Genomic DNA, 20,434 nt, shown 5'->3' with positions numbered 1-20,434 from the left:
AAAGTTGCCTTGGGTACCAATAAAAGATGACCATCCAACAAGAACTAGGAATATAACCAGAGTATCAGATTCCGGACACAGATAATACAGTTGGGAAGCGTGCCAGACACGGACAGACATAAATTTGCCATATTTCTCATTGCCTTCCTCCATATCACCTCTGTTTACCAGGACTGTGCCTCAGACAGTTAACTTTTATCCACTCTCACACCTCAACCAGACTTTGGAAAAGGAACTCAACTGCACTGTCAGGGTCATACTACATACAGCTATTATACTGCATACTAAAAACAACAACGCAACCATATGATTCCTTATTGGTGGACTCGTATACATATTATTCAAAGGAGAGGACAAAAGTGAACTTTGGGGAGCTTCATACAAGAGCAGCCTATCAGTAGAAGAACAGTTCCTCTTTGGGACAAGCCCACTTAAAGCAGTACTATCAACTCTTACCAAAATCAAAAGCATGTCAAAATAACCTCGTTGTCAATAATATCAAAGACAGCTAAGAGATCTAATACCAGCATGAATACTTGGAGCCAGGTGTAAACTGGTATACTGGTGATTTCAGTGGAGCTAGGCTGATTTAAACCAGTTGAATATCTGGTATTGATTTTCATGTATCACTAAGTAGTTGTTAATACCCAGACAAGGGTCAGAGAATTCTGAGACATCTACCTACTGTGACTTATCTTGCAACAAACTTATCAGTAATCTTTACCACAAGGAGTTGTGATGGTTTCTTGAGCACAGGTCATACCAAAGACTCTTAAATGCATCAGATTGCCAGCTTCTCTCAAAAGGAAATGTTGATAATTTCCATCAATAAAAGGGTAAGCATTTCCCTGATGGCCTTCAGCAACTAGTAAAGACATGGATTAATGTTCTCTCAATACTTTCAGTACACGTCAAGAGTGCCACTGATTAAAACTCAAGCAGAGATGAGGTAACGTTTGCCTCCTCGTGACAAAGATACACCAACTTTGGCCTGAATCAGAATGCAATTTCACCATAAAACAACAATTTCCTTTCAACAGAAAGTACTCAACTCAGCACTCAGGTGGACACACCCAGAATTCACCAAGCTGTCTACAACACAAAACAAAACTGATTGAGAATTTTGTCTCTAGGAAGGATTTTGCAAAGAACCTCTACTTGTCTTCCCACAACTACTGCATAAGAGTTTTTAAATTCTTTGAGAGTTGATCAGTTTCCCTCCGAGACTTCTATCATTGTTCTAGGTCTCACCATCTCCTTCCTCTTTCAGTTGTTGCAGGCCATCTGTGAACCTGATGACTCTGAAGGGAAAGCCAGGGAGGGCAGTGTATATAGGCCACCTCATCAATGGTTAAGGATAAAAGAATACTATAGAATTGCAAACCATCAACTCAGTGATCCATCAGAGGAAAAGCTTTCTCCCTCAGAACCCTTCAAAAATGCTCTGGCTCTATTAATTTCCCAAGAGAGACCAACGAAAAGGTCAGCTGAAGTTTATATGATTTATAGCTGTTTGTTTCCACATCCTCTATTATTTGTTAGTAGCATTTGGAGTGTATTAGGTGAAACTAAACTACTAAAATTAGCTTGAAATGCATAGAATGTATATTAAAAGAAATTTCACCACTACCATCTCATGTCACTGTCAATTTTACAAGCATAAGCACAGTAACTTGCTTTTCTTTTTCCATTTTTTTTCTTCAGTGAAAAAATCCTTATTTCCTTAACATACATTAGGTATTAAAAGCATGAGTGGTATAATCAAAATGAAGAAATTCTACATTAAACTTTAAAATAAGGATAAAAACTGCCCTTTGTTCTTTTGCACAATTCCCACAATGGAATTTAATCTGATTTATTTGGAGTTAAATGGACATCATTATCCCTGAAAAAAATAAGACTTTAGGTATACTATATACCAGATAAAAGCGGCAAAGAGTCCTGTGGCACCCTACAGACTAACAGACGTATTGGAGCATGAGCTTTTGTGGGTGAATACCCACTTTGTCGGATGCACGTACGTGTCAAATTTGTAAGTACTTACATTGTGGACATGCTGCAGAGTAAATTAAGCCAATTCTAATAGCACAATACTCCAATAGCTTAATTTAGGCAGCACAACATGTGCTATTACAGATGCACAACTATGTAGGCAAGACCGAGTGCTGGCAAGACTACAAAGATGTTACAATACTAGTTTAGCACCCCAATGTATATGCTTAATAAAAAAAAAAGCTAAATCTATGGCAAGACCAAGATTTCTCATAAGTGGTTTTAAAGGTATAGTAAAATGTAACTTACACAAAGTTCTCAAGTGAAATCTTCAACATAAATCTATGAACAAAATCTCTCTTTTACCCACAGCTTATTAGCTGAAGTAGTGTTGAATGATACCGAATAAGAGACGAAGAGTGAAAATAAGCAGAACAAAACATTTTGGACATTAAACCAAAATTTTATTTAATATGGCACAACATTTTACAGAACAACAGAAGTAAAACTAACCCTGCCTGAAGGCATCATAATTGAATTAAAAGAATCCCTAAAAATTCCTTAGAGAACTGCATTATTATACAAAAGGTTATTCTTTGTGAGGCACACAAAATTCTCACGGTATGAAAACCACAAAGAGAGAGACCCATTTATATAGAAAACGTGCAGAAAGTACAGAAATCTCCAGTAATCAGCCAACATTTAGCAACAGTTACCACACAGTGGTATCTAGAATAATGCAATTATAGCCTGTTTTGGATAGACTAATCTGTCTCAAGTAACACTGTTGGCAATTGTCGAACTTTTTAATCACTAATTCAGACTACATTACTGTCATACTAGTAAACCTAGATAAAATTCTGGCTCTGGTACAGAAAAAACTTAATTTAAAAGAGCTTTTTTATAATGCAATATGGTAATTCTCAGTTTTAAATGTACATAACACATTCAATTATGTTAATCCTTAAGGCCACAAAAGATGACAATTGCCTTCATAATAATGCACTAACTTTGCAATTGTTACCTGTTTTGCACTTTTGGTTTGTCTTATTGTCTAGTTGGGCTGCAGTATCAACGTTAATACATGAAATGTCATGCCAATGCACCAAACACTTAAACAGTTAAATAACTGCAATGTTGACAAGGTACGATTTTAAAAAAATAGCAATTTACATCTTTCATCTCTTTTGTTCACTGAGGCAATAGAAGTTTGTCCCCATCTTAATATTTTCCCCTTACTCTTGTATATCGTCTTTGTATACTATATCCCATTCCTCTTTTGTATTTTCTTATTGTACCTTTTCTCTACTTTTCTCCCTTCCACTTTCCTTTTCTTACTTTCTACGTATTCCTCTCTACCTACTTCATTCCTTTATTTTCTTTCCCTGTTCACTTCACTCCCAAGCTTTTATTCTTTAAACGGTAGCTAATTCCCCCGCTCCCAAACTACCTTTTATTCTTTCATACAAAGATCAACTGACATGTTCATTCAGTAGCCTTGGTTCTGGAGGGGTATAGCTTTCAAAAGGGCTTGAGCTGCTTACGAGCTGAAGGAGGACTTGCGGATAGCCTTCAAAGACCCACATTTAAGCCCGGGTCTTCTGAAGCAGAAGAAAAAGAATGGATGTATACTTACTGCATCCAGGTATTTATTGCAAAACTTGATTGTCAACGGAGACTAAAACAAGTGCTGCTACAAGGTCATAAAGTAACCTAGTTACTCAGAGTTACAAACTGATTGGTCAACCACACATCTCATTCTGAACCGGAAGGATGCAATCAGGCAGCAGCAGAGACGACCCCCGCAAAGAAAAGAGCAAATACTGTACAGTACTATGTTAAACATCAAAACAATAAAGACAGAGTTTAAAAAAAGATTTGACAAGGTAAGAAAATGGTTTCTGTGCTTGTTTCATTTAAATTAAGAGGGTTAAAATCAGCATTTTTTCTGCATAGTAAAGTTTCAAAGCTGTATTAAGTCAATGTTCACTTAGACTTTTGAAAGAACCATAATGTTTTGTTCACAGTTACAAACATTTCAGAGTTATGATCTCCATTCCCAAGGCGTTCGTAACTGAGATTCTACTGTATGTGCATATACAGTAATTCTGATAAGCCTTAGGATGTCAGGAGTACATTCTGAAGACACATCAAGAGCAGGAAAACAAGTAATCTTACCTGCATGAATAGCCACTAAAGTTTAACAAGCTGGCTAGTCAAAGCTCTTTATACTACCTGGCTGAATTTACGTGGCATGAGAATCTAAAAAGCAAAGTGTTTACATTTAAAGCTGTGTTTCCACCTAGAGAAGAAAGAGAAAGGTAGGACTAATTGTCCACCCTATTCCTATTCCACCTGCTCCTTAATATTAGGATACAGAATATCAACCTGCTTTGAAAGCAGAGCTGGTTAAACTAGCTTGTGCAAAGTGTTTTAAGATCAACTTCAGGTCATTACAATGGCTGTCAATTAATCGCAGTTAACGCCCCCCCTCCCGCCATCCTCCCTGTAGTCACTCCCCTGTCCTCCCAGACCCTGCTTCTGCTCTAAAGGACTTGTAGGTTCTAAAGTGTTATGTTGTTTCATCATGTTAAAATAATAATAATAATTCTACACTTCTAAGTTCAACTTTCATGATAAAGAGATGGCACTGCAGTACTCGTATGTGGCGAACTGAAATACTATTTTTTATCTTTGTTACAGTGCAAGTATTTGTAATATAATATACAGTGAGCCCTGTACACTTTGTATTCTGTGTGGTAATTGAAATCAATGTATTTGAAAATGTAGAAAACATCCAAAATATTTAAATAAATGGCATTCTATTATTGTTTAACAATGTGATTAAAACGGTGATTAATCTTGATTAATTTTTTTAATTGCATGACAGCCCTATTAGAATCCAAATGTTTGTTTTTTTAAAACTGCTTGCTGCTTTAGACAGAATCCCAGAGAGAGCAATATAATCTTAAAATGAAACCTCCTATGGCACAGGTAACTTTACAGATTCCAGGACATGACCTTCAAATGGCTCTCAGAAATAGGAACCCAACTTCATCAGTGGAGCTAGCAATAAGCAACTCTGATTTATAACCGATCACAGAAAATGAGAACAGAAACCCACAGGCTCTTCTGCCATTGATTGTCCAAGATATCAGACCTTACAAGCTGTTTATTGCAATCTACAGAAACTGTAAAGTTAGCTACCAGCCCTTATGTTATGAATTGCTGAACCCGGAGAAGGGCCATGTAAGTAACAGGCCTTGTAGAAATCAGTCGAAGATGGAAGGCAAAAGAGCACTTCAAACCACTACTATCCAGCTGGTGGGATGGAGACAAGAGAGATTTGGATCCATATAAAATTTCAAACCTTTAAATTTTAATATGAACTACATTTATGACCCCACAGAGAGCTTCATCTCTCACTGCTTCATACTTCTCTATCTTCATCATGTTGCTTTGGAAAAGTATTCCCAAATGTTAGTGCATTGTGCTACACACTAACTGCAGCTTTACAATGTAAAAAAGTTTTGAACACTTAAATTAAAATAATGTTTTATTTTAGCTACTAATATGAATTTTTAATACTTATTTACTGTGAAAATGACCGTTAGAACTGGATAGATGAAGGCATAATAGAGATGGTAAAGGAAGTTTTGATTCTTAAATTAATATTGAGGTCCCTCTGCCTGTTCAGCTGTAACCTGCAAGAGCCTTAAAAACACAAAGTCTCCTAAACGTATGAATGTGGGAAATTAAAACACGCCTCTAGGTCCTTCTTCCCTATGGACGAAGAGGGCAAAAAATAATTGCAGCATAGGAGACTACCAAGAACATGACATATTTGACCTTCAGGGATAATTCTTACCCTGCAAGCTGAAAAGACTACATGGAGAAAGAGCACATCAAAGAGGGTAAATATCTTTTTTTTTTTTTTTTAAAGATTTTTAAAAAAAATTCTTAAGTATACAATATTCATTTTGACAGTGCCCATTTAAATCAAAGGTAACCTAAGATGACAATCTAATCTTGACATCATAACATGATCTGTGTAGATTGGAAGTATTTTTTGGACACAGACTTCATGACATGAGTGCCATTAACTTCCATTGACATATTGTTTTGATGCTACATCTTCTCCTACAGTCTTCCAATTAGCATCAATATTAAATTGTGATAAAGTTTATAGGAAGTAATTACAGTGGATAAGCTCAGTTGCAAATCATAGAATATCAGGGTTGGAAGGGACCTCAGGAGGTCATCTAGTCCAACCCCCTGCTCAAAGCAGGACCAATCCCCGATTAAATCATCCCAGTCAGGGCTTTGTCAAGCCTGACCTTAAAAACTTTAAGGAAGGAGATTCCACCACCTCCCTAGGTAACGCATTCCAGTGTTTCACCACCCTCCTAGTGAAAAAGCTTTTCCTAATATCCAACCTAAATCTCCCCCGCTGCAACTTGAGACCATTACTCCTTGTTCTGTCATCTGCTACCACTGAGAACAGTCTAGAGCCATTCTCTTTGGAACCCCCTTTCAGGGAGTTGAAAGCAGCTATCAAATCCCCCCTCATTCTTCTCTTCTGCAGACTAAACAATCCCAGTTCCCTCAGCCTCTCCTCATAAGTCATTTGTTCCAGTCCCCTAATCATTTTTGTTGCCTTCCACTGGACTCTCTCCAATTTGTCCACATCCTTCTTGTAGTGTGGGGCCCAAAACTGGACACGGTACTACAGATGAGGCCTCACCAGTGTCCAATAGAGGGGAACTATCACATCCCTCGATCTGCTGGCAATGCCCCTACTTATACAGCCCAAAATGCCATTAGCCTTCTTGGCAACAAGGGCACACTGTTGACTCATATCCAGCTTCTCGTCCACTGTAACCCCTCGGTGCTTTTCTGCAGAACTGCTACCTAGCCATTCGGTCTCTAGTCTGTAGCGGTGCATTGGATTCTTCCGTCCTAAGTGCGGGACTCTGCACTTGTCCTTGTTGAACCTCATCAGATTTCTTTTGGCCCATTCCTCCAATTTGTCTAGGGCCCTCTGTATCCTATCCCTACCCTCTGGCATATCTGCCTCTCCTCCCAGTTTAGTGTCATCTGCAAACTTGCTGAGGGTGCAATCCACACCATCCTCCAGATCATTTATGAAGATATTGAACAAAACCGGCCCCAGGACCGACCCTTGGGGCACTCCACTTGATACCGGCTGCCAACTAGACATGGAGCCATTGATCACTACCCGTTGAGCCCGACAATCTAGCCAGCTTTCTATCCACCTTATCATCATACAAGGATTGGCCAACAATAAGGCTAACTAGCTTTCACACACGTGGGAATGGGCCTTACAAGCATGCAGATATATTTTCAAAACAGGATGACTAGCTCAGATGGAGAGCTATTGGATGCTCCTCATCTTGTCAATTTCATAACCTCCATATCTCCTTATCAATGCTGAGTCTGCAATGGTGGATTTTACTGTGGAATCAAATCTTTGCCTCATAATTGTGGTGCAGAATCTAAGTTTGCATAAAAAGAGTAAGCATACATTTTATACACAAAAAATCTATGTTAAAAAATTAAACTTGCACAGTCAAGGAAATGCAAGAATTAAGGTTTTCTGTGTGACCTTAATTTGGCCTTCTTTTGTGTACGCATTATGATACAGACTTAATTACATGATCACATATTATTTTATTCCCACGCAACCTTAATTCTGGAATTTCTGAATTTTGAGTGCTTGATTTACAAACTTAATAATGTTCTTTTAACAGTTTGTGTACAATTAGCTAGGTTTTTAAAATAGCAAACTGAAAATCAAACAAATTCATTGTGTGGCATCATACAGACACCACAAGGGTCATCAGCAGGATTGGAACCTTTAAATCTACTACATGCTTGAGCTATTTGAGTAACCGATAGCAGTAGTAGGTTGTCATCCTTTGTGCAGAGCAGAACTTTAGAGGGGGAAGAGACACATACTTTGCCAGTAGGTTTTCCAAGTATTTGCTGACAGCAGAGGAATTCTGAGACTCAAACCTTGGGTTCCATTCCTGGTTATGGTAGGGAAGCGCTGCAGAGGGCACAGATCATTCTGCTCATTACCTGCAAGCTTGACCCCTTCTACTTCATCCCCTCCAAACTTTCCTTGTCCCAATATTGTCTCTTTCTCAGGCTGGCTCCTTGTCCTAGTCCAATTCTCCTCACCTTGGCAGGCCCCATCTCCATTCCTCATGCTTCTCATCTCAGATCAAGACTCATTGCCCAGCCTTTTCTAATCTTCATCCCTAGACTCCCTGTCACAGTTGTTCCCCTTGTAACTTGCCCCAGTCTTCTCTCTACTCCCAGACCCAGTCTCCTGGCCTAGCCATCCCCAATTTATCCCTACCCCACCTCAGCTCCTTGTCCCCAGCCTTCTTATCCAGCCAGTCCTAGTTCCCCGTTTCCTGACTCCTCATCCGATCAGTTTCTCTCTTCCTCGCCCCTCTCTTCATGTTCTGGCTCGGAGTCCCAGTCTCCCTCCCCAGTCTCCTCATTCAATCTCAGTGTACCACCATCCCCCAACCTCCTTCCCTCTGCCTTATTTGTTCCTAATCCCAATTTCCCAACTAGCTCCTGCCTCAGCCCCCAGTCCCAGTCACTGTGTCCTGACAGACGCAGTCTCCCCTACCCAGTTCACAATCCCATTCTCCTTGTTTAACCAGTATGAGGCTCCTCAGACCGCAGCTCCCAGGCCCAAATTCCATCCCCCTTTCCACTCCCCTGCCAGCCTCCAAGCCCAGTTTCTCCCTTGCCTGAGGCTCCTTGTCCTAATCTACTCAATATTCCACCCCCACGTCTGGCTCTTGTCCCGTCTGCACTTCAATGTGGCAGCTGCCTCCAGCACAGTCCTGAGCCTAGGTGGCAGGACACTGGGAGCACAGGACAGAGCCCCTTGCTCTCAGTTATGGTGCCCAGACCTGGTAACAGCCTAGCCCACAACAGCCCAGACCTGCAACAGCAGAGAAAGTCCTGCTCGGCCCTAGGCTAGCTATATGGACAGAATCTCCAGAGTTTTTAGCTGCTAAAAATCTATTGAGCGCATATGACATGTGATTTTCCCCAAGGTTTATAACTTGGCCAGACTTGGGCGGATTTTCAAGGGGACTGGAAAAGTCCTAACAGAAGGCCATCCCTCTGCCAAATTTTAAGTGCCTACTCTAAAGCACATGGGCTCTGCAGCTTTTCAAGGGAAAAAAGGTCTCCAAATTATTTTTAAGATGGGCACGTTTTCCCAAACCATGTTCTTATAAACAGCTGAACTATTCTGGCTGACAGTTTCTTACCAGCATGTAACATATCAGCCCAAACAGTTAAAGTTTGACAAAGCTACAAGCAAATGAATCAGGGTCTTGTAATAGGTCTTACAGTGTTGTGCAGCCTCACTAATGGGCAATACCATCAACCTCACCTATAATAATTATGCATAATCAATGCAAAAATCTGTGGCACACTGGAAACTGAGCAGTAAATCACATGTCTAAATAATTATCACAATGGCTACTGTTACTTATTGCACTATTCTTTGTCACATTTATTTCAATAAAAGCCTTCACATTTAATTGTGCCTCAGTCTCCACTCTGCTACGCGAGAGTACTGCAGAATCCACACAGCCTGGTCCAGTGTACATGCAGTATCATGTGCAGAGACAAACTTTAGGGTTCCTCCCTTTCAAAGTTAGGACACCCGCTCTTTTGGCTGCAGGGAGTTTGTAGGCCAGCTGGAAGTTTGCTGGGGTGCCCTGACTTGCGGCCACACATTTCCCGTTCCCACCGGAGGACCCAAGGCATACCACCCATCGACAGGGATCCCCAGTCCCTGGTTGGGGTGCACACCCAGTCTACGACTGTGGCCCCTCAGGTTGTGGGGGTTGAGCAATGAAACAGTCTATAGCGTCTGGCTAGGACAAATAGCCAACGTCCAGAGCTCAGGCCTCCAGCGTGTGGGCTGAACTATTACAGAGTCTTTGACCCGCAGCCTCCTGGCTGGGGCAAGCAACCACAGTCTGGGACTCCAGCCCTCTGGGCGGGCAGAGCAACCAAACAGTCTATAGCCCACAGCTTTCTGGCTGGGGCTGGCAACAACCAAACAATCTCAGTCTCAGGCCCCTTTGGGGATGTGGGCTGAGTGACCAATACTCACTGTCTCAGGCATCTTGGCCTAATGTTTTGTGCCCAGACAACTGCTGGGTATGAGGTGGGGTAGGGGGACCTGGGCCCACCCTGCTTCACTGGGTCCCAGCCCAGGGCCTTAATGGTGGTGGATGATCCCACCACAGGATCAGCAAGGAAACAGGCGATTGCTATCTCGCATCCCAGAAGCGCAACCGGACCAAAATCTTGTTTCCCACAGCTACTTCCTACCAGTTTCTGTTGGTGCTGCTCAGTCACTCCCAGGCTCAAGATCAGGCAGCCCTTCCTCTGGTCTCTCCCCGGGTCTTCTGTGCCCTAGGGCAGTGGGTTACCAGTCTTCCCCGATACCAGTCCTGGAATTCTCTGAGGGCTCATCTCTCTGTGAGAGACATCTGCCTCCTTCCGTGGTCCCGTGACAACTGAGCCGCAGGGCCCTACTATTTTACTTCCTGCATGTGGGGTGGGCTTAGCTGAGCTTCCCAAGGAAAACTAACCCGCTCTGCACTGGAGGGAGGCTACTCTGCCTCACTACACACACACACACACACACACACACTATATGAACAAAAAGAAAAGGAGTACTTGTGGCACCTTAGAGACTAACAAATTTATATATATTCATATATAGCTATATGAACAGGTGACGATTATACCAGTAACCACTGAATGAGGGAACATGGCTGCCTTTTGTAATAAAGGTTCATAATTAAGAAAACTTTCTATATTCTTGGTTGCTTCTGGATGCTAAAAAAGTAGCTGTAGCCAAGGGCACTCTTTTCTATCTGCACCTGCCTAGACATCTATGAAATCTACAGCTGACATGTTGACCCTGCCACAATAAGAGGAGGTTACTTATTGTAACTGAAGATTCTTCGAGACGTGTGGTTCCTATCTGGATTCCAGACATGGGTGCGCATGTGCCGGAGCCAGAACTGTTCAGATGTACTTTCTATTGACCCATGCGTGCATCTTCCGCATTTCTGTGTCCAAGGCTATAAGAGGCCATGTGGGTCCACACCACTCCAGTATCCCTCTTACTCACAAGTAATGAAGTCCACAGCAGAGGGGATGGAGGGCAGGTACTGGAATACAAATAGGGACCACACATAACCTCCAGTTCCAGTAAGTAATCTCCTCTTCTTCTTCAAGTGATGATTCCTATATGGATTCCGGATGTGGGAGAGTGGTGAGCAGTGCTCAGTGTGAAGGTGGGTGCGCGGACTTGCGTGAAATCACAGTCTACAGGATGGCTCGGCCAACAGTCGCATTCACCGCCACTGCTGCGATTGCATAGTGAGCGGTGAAGGTGTGGACAGAGCTCCAGGTGGGAGGGGAGGCATGAAAAAGGAGGTAGCATTCCGCAATACAATGGGAGATCCATTTATGGACCCATTGCAAAGAGAGGGCCTGGCCCCTGCAGCATTCCATGATGGTGATGAAGAGCCTGGGCAAAGCCCGGAAGGCATGGGTGCTTTGCAGGTAGAAGGCCAGCGCATGGGCGGACATACAGAGAATGCAGTGTTTTCACCCTGGGGAAAGTGTGCATTTTGGGGTAGAAGATCGGAAGGTGGAGGTTTTGGTTGAGGAGGAATGGAGAGACCACCTTGGGGAGAAATTTGAGATGCAGGCATAGGGAGACTTCGTCTTTGTGGAAGACGGTGTGCGGGGGATTCAACCATCATAGCCTCCAACTCGCTAATGCGCCGCAGGGACTGCCACCAAGATCATCTTCACGGAGAGATGGGTGAGGGAGCAGGTCGCGAAGGGTTCAAAGAGTAATTTAGTGAGGGCTGAGAGGACAATGTTCATGTCCCCACAGCGGGTAGTTTTATGTACCAGTAGAAAGGCCTTGACCAGGCCTTTAAGGAAGTGAAGGGTGGTCAGGTGAGTGAAGATGGAGGAACCCATCCACAGCAGGGAGAAAGGCACTGAGTGCTGCCAGATGGACCCTGCTGGAGGAGTGGGTGAGGCCTGTCAGCTTAAATTGGAGAAGATAGTCTAGGAGGAAGGGAATGGAGATGAAATCCAGAGGATAATGGTGACGGTGCACCCAAGTGGTGAAGTGCTTCCATTTTGCCTGATAGTAGGCTTTGGTCAGAAGAACATAAGAATGGCCCTACTGGGTCAGACCAAAAGGTCCATCCAGCCCAGTATCCTGTCTACCGACAGTGGCTAATGCCAGGTGCCCCAGAGGGAGTGAACCTACCAGGTAATGATCAAGTGATCTCTCTCCTGCCCTCCATCTCCACCCTCTGACAACCAGAGGCTAGGGACACCATTCCTTACCCATCCTGGCTAATAACCATTAATGGACTTAACCTCCATGAATTTATCTAGTTCTCTTTTAAACCCTGTTATAGTCCTAGCCTTCACAACCTCCTCAGGCAAGGAGTTCCACAAGTTGACTGTGCGCTGAGTGAAGAACTTCCTTTTATTTGTTTTAAACCTGCTGCCAATTAATTTCATTTGGTGGCCCCTAGTTCTTATATTATGGAAACAAGTAAATAACTTTTCCTTATTCACTTTCTCCACACCACTCATGATTTTATATACTTCTATCATATCCCCCCCTTAGTCTCCTCTTTTCCAAGCTGAAAAGTCCTAGCCTCTTTAATCTCTCCTCATATGGAACCCGTTCCAAACTCCTAAAATCATTATAGTTGCCCTGCTCTGAACCTTTTCTAATGCCAGTATATCTTTTTTGAGATGAGGAGACCACATCTGTATGCAGTATTCAAGATGTGGGCATAGCATGGATTTATATAAAGGCAATAAGATATTCTCGGTCTTATTCTCTATCCCTTTGTTAATGATTCCTAACATCCTGTTTGCTTTTTTGACTGCCGCTGCAAGGACATCTTCAGAGAACTATCCACAATGATTCCAAGATCTCTTTCCTGATTAGTTGTAGCTAAATTAGCCCCCATCATATTGTATGTATAGTTGGGGTCGATGGTCTCCTGCTGTGCACAAGGATGTCGTGCACTGGAATAGAGCATGCTCTATCTGCACGCATGCCGGATCAAAATACCAAGCCATGAGGTGGAGTGGGCCAGGGCTGGGATGCCACAGGCATCCCTGCGCCTGAGTGAGGAGGTCCCAGGGGGTGAATCTTAATATAGTTCACAGGGCCAAATACCTCCTCTGATGCTGTCCCTGAAGCAATGGTAGTGGCACTCAGTGTGGCAGATCGGGGTGTGGGTCGTGGGTTACCTTAAGTTTAAGCAGCCCACAGTGATGGCAAACAACTTACCTTCCCCTTTTGGTAGAAGGCTTTAAAACCTGGGCTCCCTTGGGGGTGCTTTTTGTTTGTTTTAATCAAAGTTGGGGTTGGGTTTATTTCCAATTTCCTCCTCCTTCTTACCCTGGGTGACATGGGGATTTTCTTCCCTTGGGATTTGCGCCCCACATGGGCTCTCGATTCAACCTATTCACCAGCAATTTGTGCAGCCTCTAAAACCGTGGTAGGTTTTTTGTTAGTTTGTTTTTTTGTCGTCACAGATGGCTGCTTTTCCCTCATCTATAACTACACATAACTAAGGCTAAGATTATGTCATGGAATCCGTGACTTCCAGAGACCTCTGTGACATTTTCTGCCTAGGGCTGGAGCTCCCAGCTGGCCCCTGTGCAACACCCTGCCCCTGCCCTGGTGGGGGGACCCTGCAGCTGCCCAGCCGTGGCGGGGGACCCCCTGGAGCTCCCAGCTGCTGCAGGGGGTGAGGGGACCCCACAGCAGCCCAGCCCCCGTGGGGGACCCCAGAGCTCTCATTCACTGCAGGTGGTCCAGGAACCCCCCCAGAGCTGCTCAGCCACCGTAGGCAGGGGAGAAACCCCAGAGCTGCTCAGCCGCCACAGGTGGGGGGGATCCCAGAGCTCGCGCTCACCACAGCAGCAGGGGACCCCGAACCCAAGCAGCAGTGAGTGCTGAACCTGCCTCCCCATTTTGTCAGGGATATTTTTAGTGAAAGTCAGGGACAGGTCATGGGCTTCAGTCAATTTTTGTTTATTGCCCATGATCTGTCCATGACTTTTACTAAAAATATCCGTGACAAAATCTTAGCCTTACCTATAACAATTGCTCCTGGGCCATCAGATCAAACAGTTTTTCATAATTACCTTCCGCCCCAGCCCCCATTACCCATTTTCTCAGAAAACTACACATTTTATGCACATATTTAACATGAGTGAAACTGTCAAACATTTTGAGATGTCTGTACTTCAGCTGATATGTGTCAGGGGTAATCTCAAACCTTTTCAATACATTTTCTTTAAATTTCATATACACCTTACCATCACCCTCCTCCATATCATTAAAAACTTGTCCGGCTTTCCCAGTTAATCTGGTTAAGAGGATAGGCATCTTCTTATCCTCTGCGACTTGTGCATCCCACACAGTTTTCCCAAAGGTGGACGGGTACTCTTCAATGCAATTAGTCTTTCTGATAACGAGGCAGACTTTCTCCTATCCCTGGTGTTGGTGGGGGAGTGTACTCACAGGCTGAGGAAGCTCCTTTTGCTGTTCCAGTATTCTGAGTTGCAAAGTGTGAGGTTCCAGCTGTCTTTTGTGTGCCCTGTCCTCAGCTTCCATGTGTTTTTGGTGGGCTCTCTTCTCAGCTTCCTTGTCTTCCTGATCCAAAAATCTCACCAAGGTCTCCAGAGCTCATGTTCTTTATGGGCTGCCCAGTACTGCAATCAGGCCAGTTCAACTGCGGTGTTTTCCTCTGTGGCATCTGGGGCAGAAAGATTCTTGGACTCTCTCTGGTCAGCACTTATGAGCAAAGCTCTCAGCTCCTGGAGTTTTCTATTTATGGGATATTCCCCTCTCCTTACACAACTATTCCAGCCCTTTTCTGTCAAGACCATCATATGACTGCAGTTCACTCATTGTGACTAATGTGTACCCTTTAAACCTCTCAGTACCAAGTTTACACTTTTATCAGAGCTAGGTTATGATCTCTAAACCCATCTGACCCATAGCATGTGAATCCTGCTAAGAATACACGAGTGTCAAGCTGTCTGGAGTGGCTCAGAAGCAGGAGTACCAACTTCAGGACAGACTGTTAAGAAGTAGGACATAAACCCCCAACTGGTTGTGAGCTCTATACTTAGATTTCACCAACCAAGTATCAAGTGTGAACTCCTAAGTCACTACAACAACCTTAACATGGAGTCACAGACAGCGAACTTGGCTACTCTATCTTGACACCCAGGCATGCTTGTTTTTGTGACAGATGGTCCCTTACACCAAATATCACAATAATATTCAGGTTACTCCCAGTCCCAAAGGACCAGTCACTTACCACAGATCAATTGCACTCTATATCTTTTACCAGAGATAAAGCTTGTAGCCAATCCTACAATAAACTAACTAAAGATTTATTTCTTTTCTTAATTAATAAGAGTTAATTACAAGATTAAAGCAGGTAAACACACACACAAATGAGTTACAATCTTAGACGCCAAAAAGTAATAGAAAAAAAATAGCTGCAATATGCTAGCTTTATATGTCCTTCAGGGCTAAGCCAGGCCAAGCACTAGAGAACTCTTGCTTTTGTTTAGCAATCTTCACCCCTCAGAGTTCAAGCAGCATAGGGATGCACAGGATCCTTCTTGTCAGGTATTTTTATTCCCTTCCCCCAGAGTTCAAGCTGATGGGATGAGTCCACCTGCATGTCTCCTCTTCACAGGTGTGGGGGAGCAATCAACAAAGTCTTTGTTCTTTGATATTTCACAATGGCTAATTAGCTTTCAGTTGGCCTTCTTGGTGGCAGAACATAATACCTTCCATAGGAAGCCAGCATTTCTACACTATTAAATGCTCCCTTCTTGTTTGATGACTCACATAATTACGGAGGACTACAATGCAAACATTTAACATAACCTTAAAACATGGGGTACACTGATGTTATAAGTAAAATTAATACACACAGCATCCTACAAGCATTTCATAAAATCTAAACACTAAACCCATTCTTATAAACTTAATGTCTGTTGAACAATACTAAGACACCAGACTGGTGAGCCAGACTGGTTTTCAGCTATGTAGTTGTCAGTGTCCAGTGAGGCCTAGGGCCTTGGCATGAGCTGGCACCTGGCCTCTCAGCGTCACAGTGTTCTTTGGGGAAAACTGTTTAGACTTCATTCCTGAAAAATACTGAGTATATTAATAGTTCAAATACACTATTCAACTTGTGTAATTTCAAAGAAAGTGGGAGGCCCAAGTGATTTGAAGACCTTGTAGAGAAGACAGGGGTGACCTGCCCAAAATTCCTTGCCACAGAACACAATCTGGTCTATGCCAGAAGTATTTTATGAGGTCAAAGAAGGAATCCTGTCTGGCAGGCACATTCTGGCAGTATCTGGAGATGCAGTGAACTCCTCCAGGGATAGAAAAATCATTCCCAACCCTCCCATCACATACTTTTCTATACTACAAAACTGTACCATAAGTTTGATGACTGAGAGTGAGACAACCTTGAACACAATTTGCCTGGTCTACACTGACTGCCAAGTTGTGGTCAATACCATGAGATATAACTCCATTGTTCATAGCAGTGTTCAAACAGGATAATAGCCTGGAAAAGGCACGGAGAGGCAGAATTATAACAAGGGGCTCTCCAAGAACCCCCCCACCACTTTACAAGGAATAATCTTACGAACAGTCAGTAGTAGTTTTTTAGATCAATCAGTTTTGGGAGGCTGGGGAAAACTTCCACTTTTTAAAAGTTCTTTTTCACCTCCCTCAGAAAAGATAAATGTGAAATTTATGAGCAACCAGTTCAGTGTCTTGAGTTTCCTGTGGGTAGCTTTCTGGCAAGACAGCAATAATCATGTGTGTGTCAAGGAAACCAAACAACATTTTTATACATAAGCTACAGAATTGAATGCATTATTTAAACTGAAGTTATCACTAAATATCCTATCCTGCAAATCAGGGAGACATGGAGAATGACTCCATAGTTAAGCGTTAGATACAACGGAGGACAAACACCCCATTATTCAGGGATGTAATTCAATTTAGGGTAAAATTTACCAAAGTGACTTCAAAATTTAACCCTCCGTTTCCAAACACCATTATAACTATTTAGAGGACAATTTTCTTTGTAACATTTCAGTAAAATATTTACTACCTTTTTTAGAGGAAGCGTCTGTTCCTTTTTTGGACTATCTTGTTTCATCAAATTTCTGAGGATTATTCTCATTAAAAATAATGCCATGATTTCCAATCTTCTCTCTCACTCCCCCACACTCTTGGATAACAGTAGAGACACACCACTTTCGACGTTTTAAAATTAGACACATTCTTGTCCTCCTTACTTGGGGTAACCTATGTTACACCAGAACTAGCCAATAGAGCTGTCAAGTTACATCAGCTACTTCTGCCTTCAGATGCTGCCAACCTGCTTCCCTAGCCGCACTGCTTAGAGACCATGGGGAACGAAGGAGACAAATAAGGCAGCAGGCAGTATGGGGGTTGGCTCCTGGGAGGGAGATGGAGGAGCAGACAGATGAGCCACAGGAGAACGGCTTTGGAGAGCTATAGGTTAGCAGGGATGTATGCAGGGGTTGTGATGGGGAGATGGAGGGGGAGGGAGAAGGGGAGGGAGGGAGAGAGAGCATAAGAAGACTTGTATGCAATCAGTGCATGGGGTGCAAGAGGCAGAGGGAAGCCCAGTGTCTGTGCATCACAATATTGGTGTTTGAAGAATAAACTCTTCTTCTGACAGACAAGCTGATGCCTACATGCAGAATCATGGGACCCCCTCTCACCCTAGGCATCCCCAAACAGCTGAATCAAAATCCCCTTTCCCTAAACCTCCCTATCACCCCCTCTAAGTTCCTTAGAGCATCAGACATCAGCACTACAGGAATTGGGGACCGGGGGGGTTGAAAGAGATGAGCAGACATGCAGAGGGGACATGAGGAGTCAGCTATGGGAGAAAGGAGGGCGGGTGGGGGCAGAATGGGGCTTGAGCTGGGAGATCCAGAGAGGGAAAAAAGAAGACGACATCTCTTTGAAAAACTACCTGCAGCACAAATCCCTCCTTCCTCTTGTTCTATACTGGCTTTAAAGTAAGGGTCAAAGACATAAAGCAGTGGATCCTGCTCCTTTCCCTGGCCTGGGTAAATGGCTGCTCCCTAGCAGAATCCCCCTTCTCTCCTTGGTATGGATAAGCAATGTTTTCTTTTAGCTTCCCCTTCTGCTTGGTTGGCAAGATGACTGCTTCTCGCTCCTGTTTCAATCCACTTTAAACACTTCTCAAACACATGCAACTTTCTCCCTCAGCACAAACTGTTAGCTATTGAGAAAGCAAAAAACAACACCATACTTCTTCAGTAAATCACTTCAAGGGATCTAGTACAAACGTTGAACAAACAACCTCAAACATAAGTTTTATAGTTTATTAACTTAACCACCTCCACTAACAATCAGCAGCAACAAACTTAACTCGAATTAGCTACTAAAACTCTTCACCATACTCTAAACTAGGCACTTCAATCATGGAACATCCATTACTCCTGGTTGGAATTAAAGGTTCCATGTTAAGTGTGGAGGTGGTGACTAGTAGCAGGTGGTATGTTTGTGTCATAATACAGAGCAAAAGTCACTGTTACATGCTGAAAGGGCTAGTAATGACTTGAGACATTGATTTCCTGCCCTTATTATGCTTTTATTGATGTTACATGGACTTGAGCAACCTTGAGTGATTTGCAGTTAAATATTTTGTTTGGAGAGGATAAATTATATGCATGTAATTTTTAAAGAGAAATATCTTGCATGCAAAATTAGGACAAATGGAAAATTTGCAAAATCATGAATTCTACTGAACTGTCTTGTTTGCTCTTGCAAAACTTGCCTTATGAACTCCATACACGGCAATTTTATTAGTGTCAAACACCTTGGTGTGCGAGGCTGCTCTCTAGAACAGGACTGTTCTCATGTTTGGGGGCTGAGCTCCAGGCAGGACTGGCTACTCACTAATGTAATGCTCTCCTCCTATGTAAAGTAGATATTTAGGTAAAATTTTCAAAATTACTTAAGTGACTTTAGTAGCACCTTCATAGCCTAAGTCCCATTTTCAAAAATGATTTAGGAGCCTAAGTCACTTTGGAATCTTTAAAAATTTTATCCTACATTTTTGGCACAAACATCATAGTGTACACAATAAATTAATTGACGAACTGAACACTTCATCTAAATTGATATTTAAAAATACATTTAAACTAACTTTTTCAAGAACAAATTATTGCTATTTGTGTAATTACTGTTTAGAATAAACTTACCCTGGATTATAAAGCATGACAGCTGAGAGGTTCTCACAAGATTTTGAAAGATCTGTCATAGATAAACTGAAGGAAGACAGTAGTCCACTCTAACAGAACATAGAATTAAAAGATTATCACTAGTATTAAAGAAACTCTGCTGTGCTTACAGAAATATTACTTTTTCTCCTTGACAAAATATGAACTATTTTGATGTGAAGCAACGCAAAAAATAATCTAAACCAGTGAATATTTAAACATATTAGAAACAAAAATTATTAAAAGATTTGAATTCCTCAGGTACTCACCTTTCTTTTTTCCCTCAGTTTGGCAGCTTCCTTGGGATGATTAAAGCGAAACATATTGGTTCTCCCAAGTAATATAACAGCACCTGGCAGGAAACACACACACACAGGTTTATTGACAGCATACTATACCAGGAGATATTCAATAATTTCCTCAGTCATCTGACAAGAGCACTGACTTCTACAACATAAGACAAAAATGAAAAAGCATTATTCTAACAACTAAGGTTTGGGGTTTTTAAAAAATGTTTAGATGGAGCTGGAGCTGCATTAATAGTTGTTGTAGTATATACCTTGTTCCTCCCTATTACTACTATAAAATACATAAGATGTTAGGTCTTCTACAAAATATAGACTAACCAAGTCTGGACTATTTTGTCCAAAAGAACAGAGGCAAGCAGTGGAGATGGCAGTAGGAGCTTTCTCACACTGCTTTACCTATGTATAACTCAAGGCCCATTTGGAGAGATCTCTTCTATGGTTAGAGGACAGTTCAGTCTCCAACCCATTTAATCTCTGGACTCCTTTCTGAAAGGTGCCAGTTATTGTCAAATGTAACCTGTCCACTACTCAACACAGATGAAAACACATGCCGAATGGCAATGACTTTCAATCACTAATGATCTGAGAGAACTGAACCTGCTACTATACGTTCCGAAGACTCCATTACCCTGTCATCATCTGTACTCTCAGCCATTCATTCC

The 20,434-nt window shown here is 42.5% G+C and overlaps 1 protein-coding gene across 1 annotated transcript in view; it reads right to left on the bottom strand.

The window, feature by feature from the left end:
* KIF16B (kinesin family member 16B) overlaps positions 1–20,434 on the bottom strand; it is a 234,811-nt gene that overhangs the window by 98,445 nt on the left and 115,932 nt on the right. The window contains exons 16-17 of the mRNA XM_077812041.1: positions 19,734–19,816; positions 19,447–19,535 (exon numbers count right to left, since the gene is read on the bottom strand). Of these exons, the coding sequence (XP_077668167.1) occupies positions 19,447–19,535; positions 19,734–19,816 (172 nt within the window). The remainder of the gene's footprint in view (positions 1–19,446; positions 19,536–19,733; positions 19,817–20,434) is intronic.

Source organism: Eretmochelys imbricata, chromosome 3, assembly GCF_965152235.1.
Source record: "Eretmochelys imbricata isolate rEreImb1 chromosome 3, rEreImb1.hap1, whole genome shotgun sequence".
NCBI lineage: Eukaryota > Metazoa > Chordata > Testudines > Cheloniidae > Eretmochelys > Eretmochelys imbricata.
Note: the sequence above shows the minus strand (reverse complement) of the source record. Positions and strands in the feature narration are given on the sequence as shown.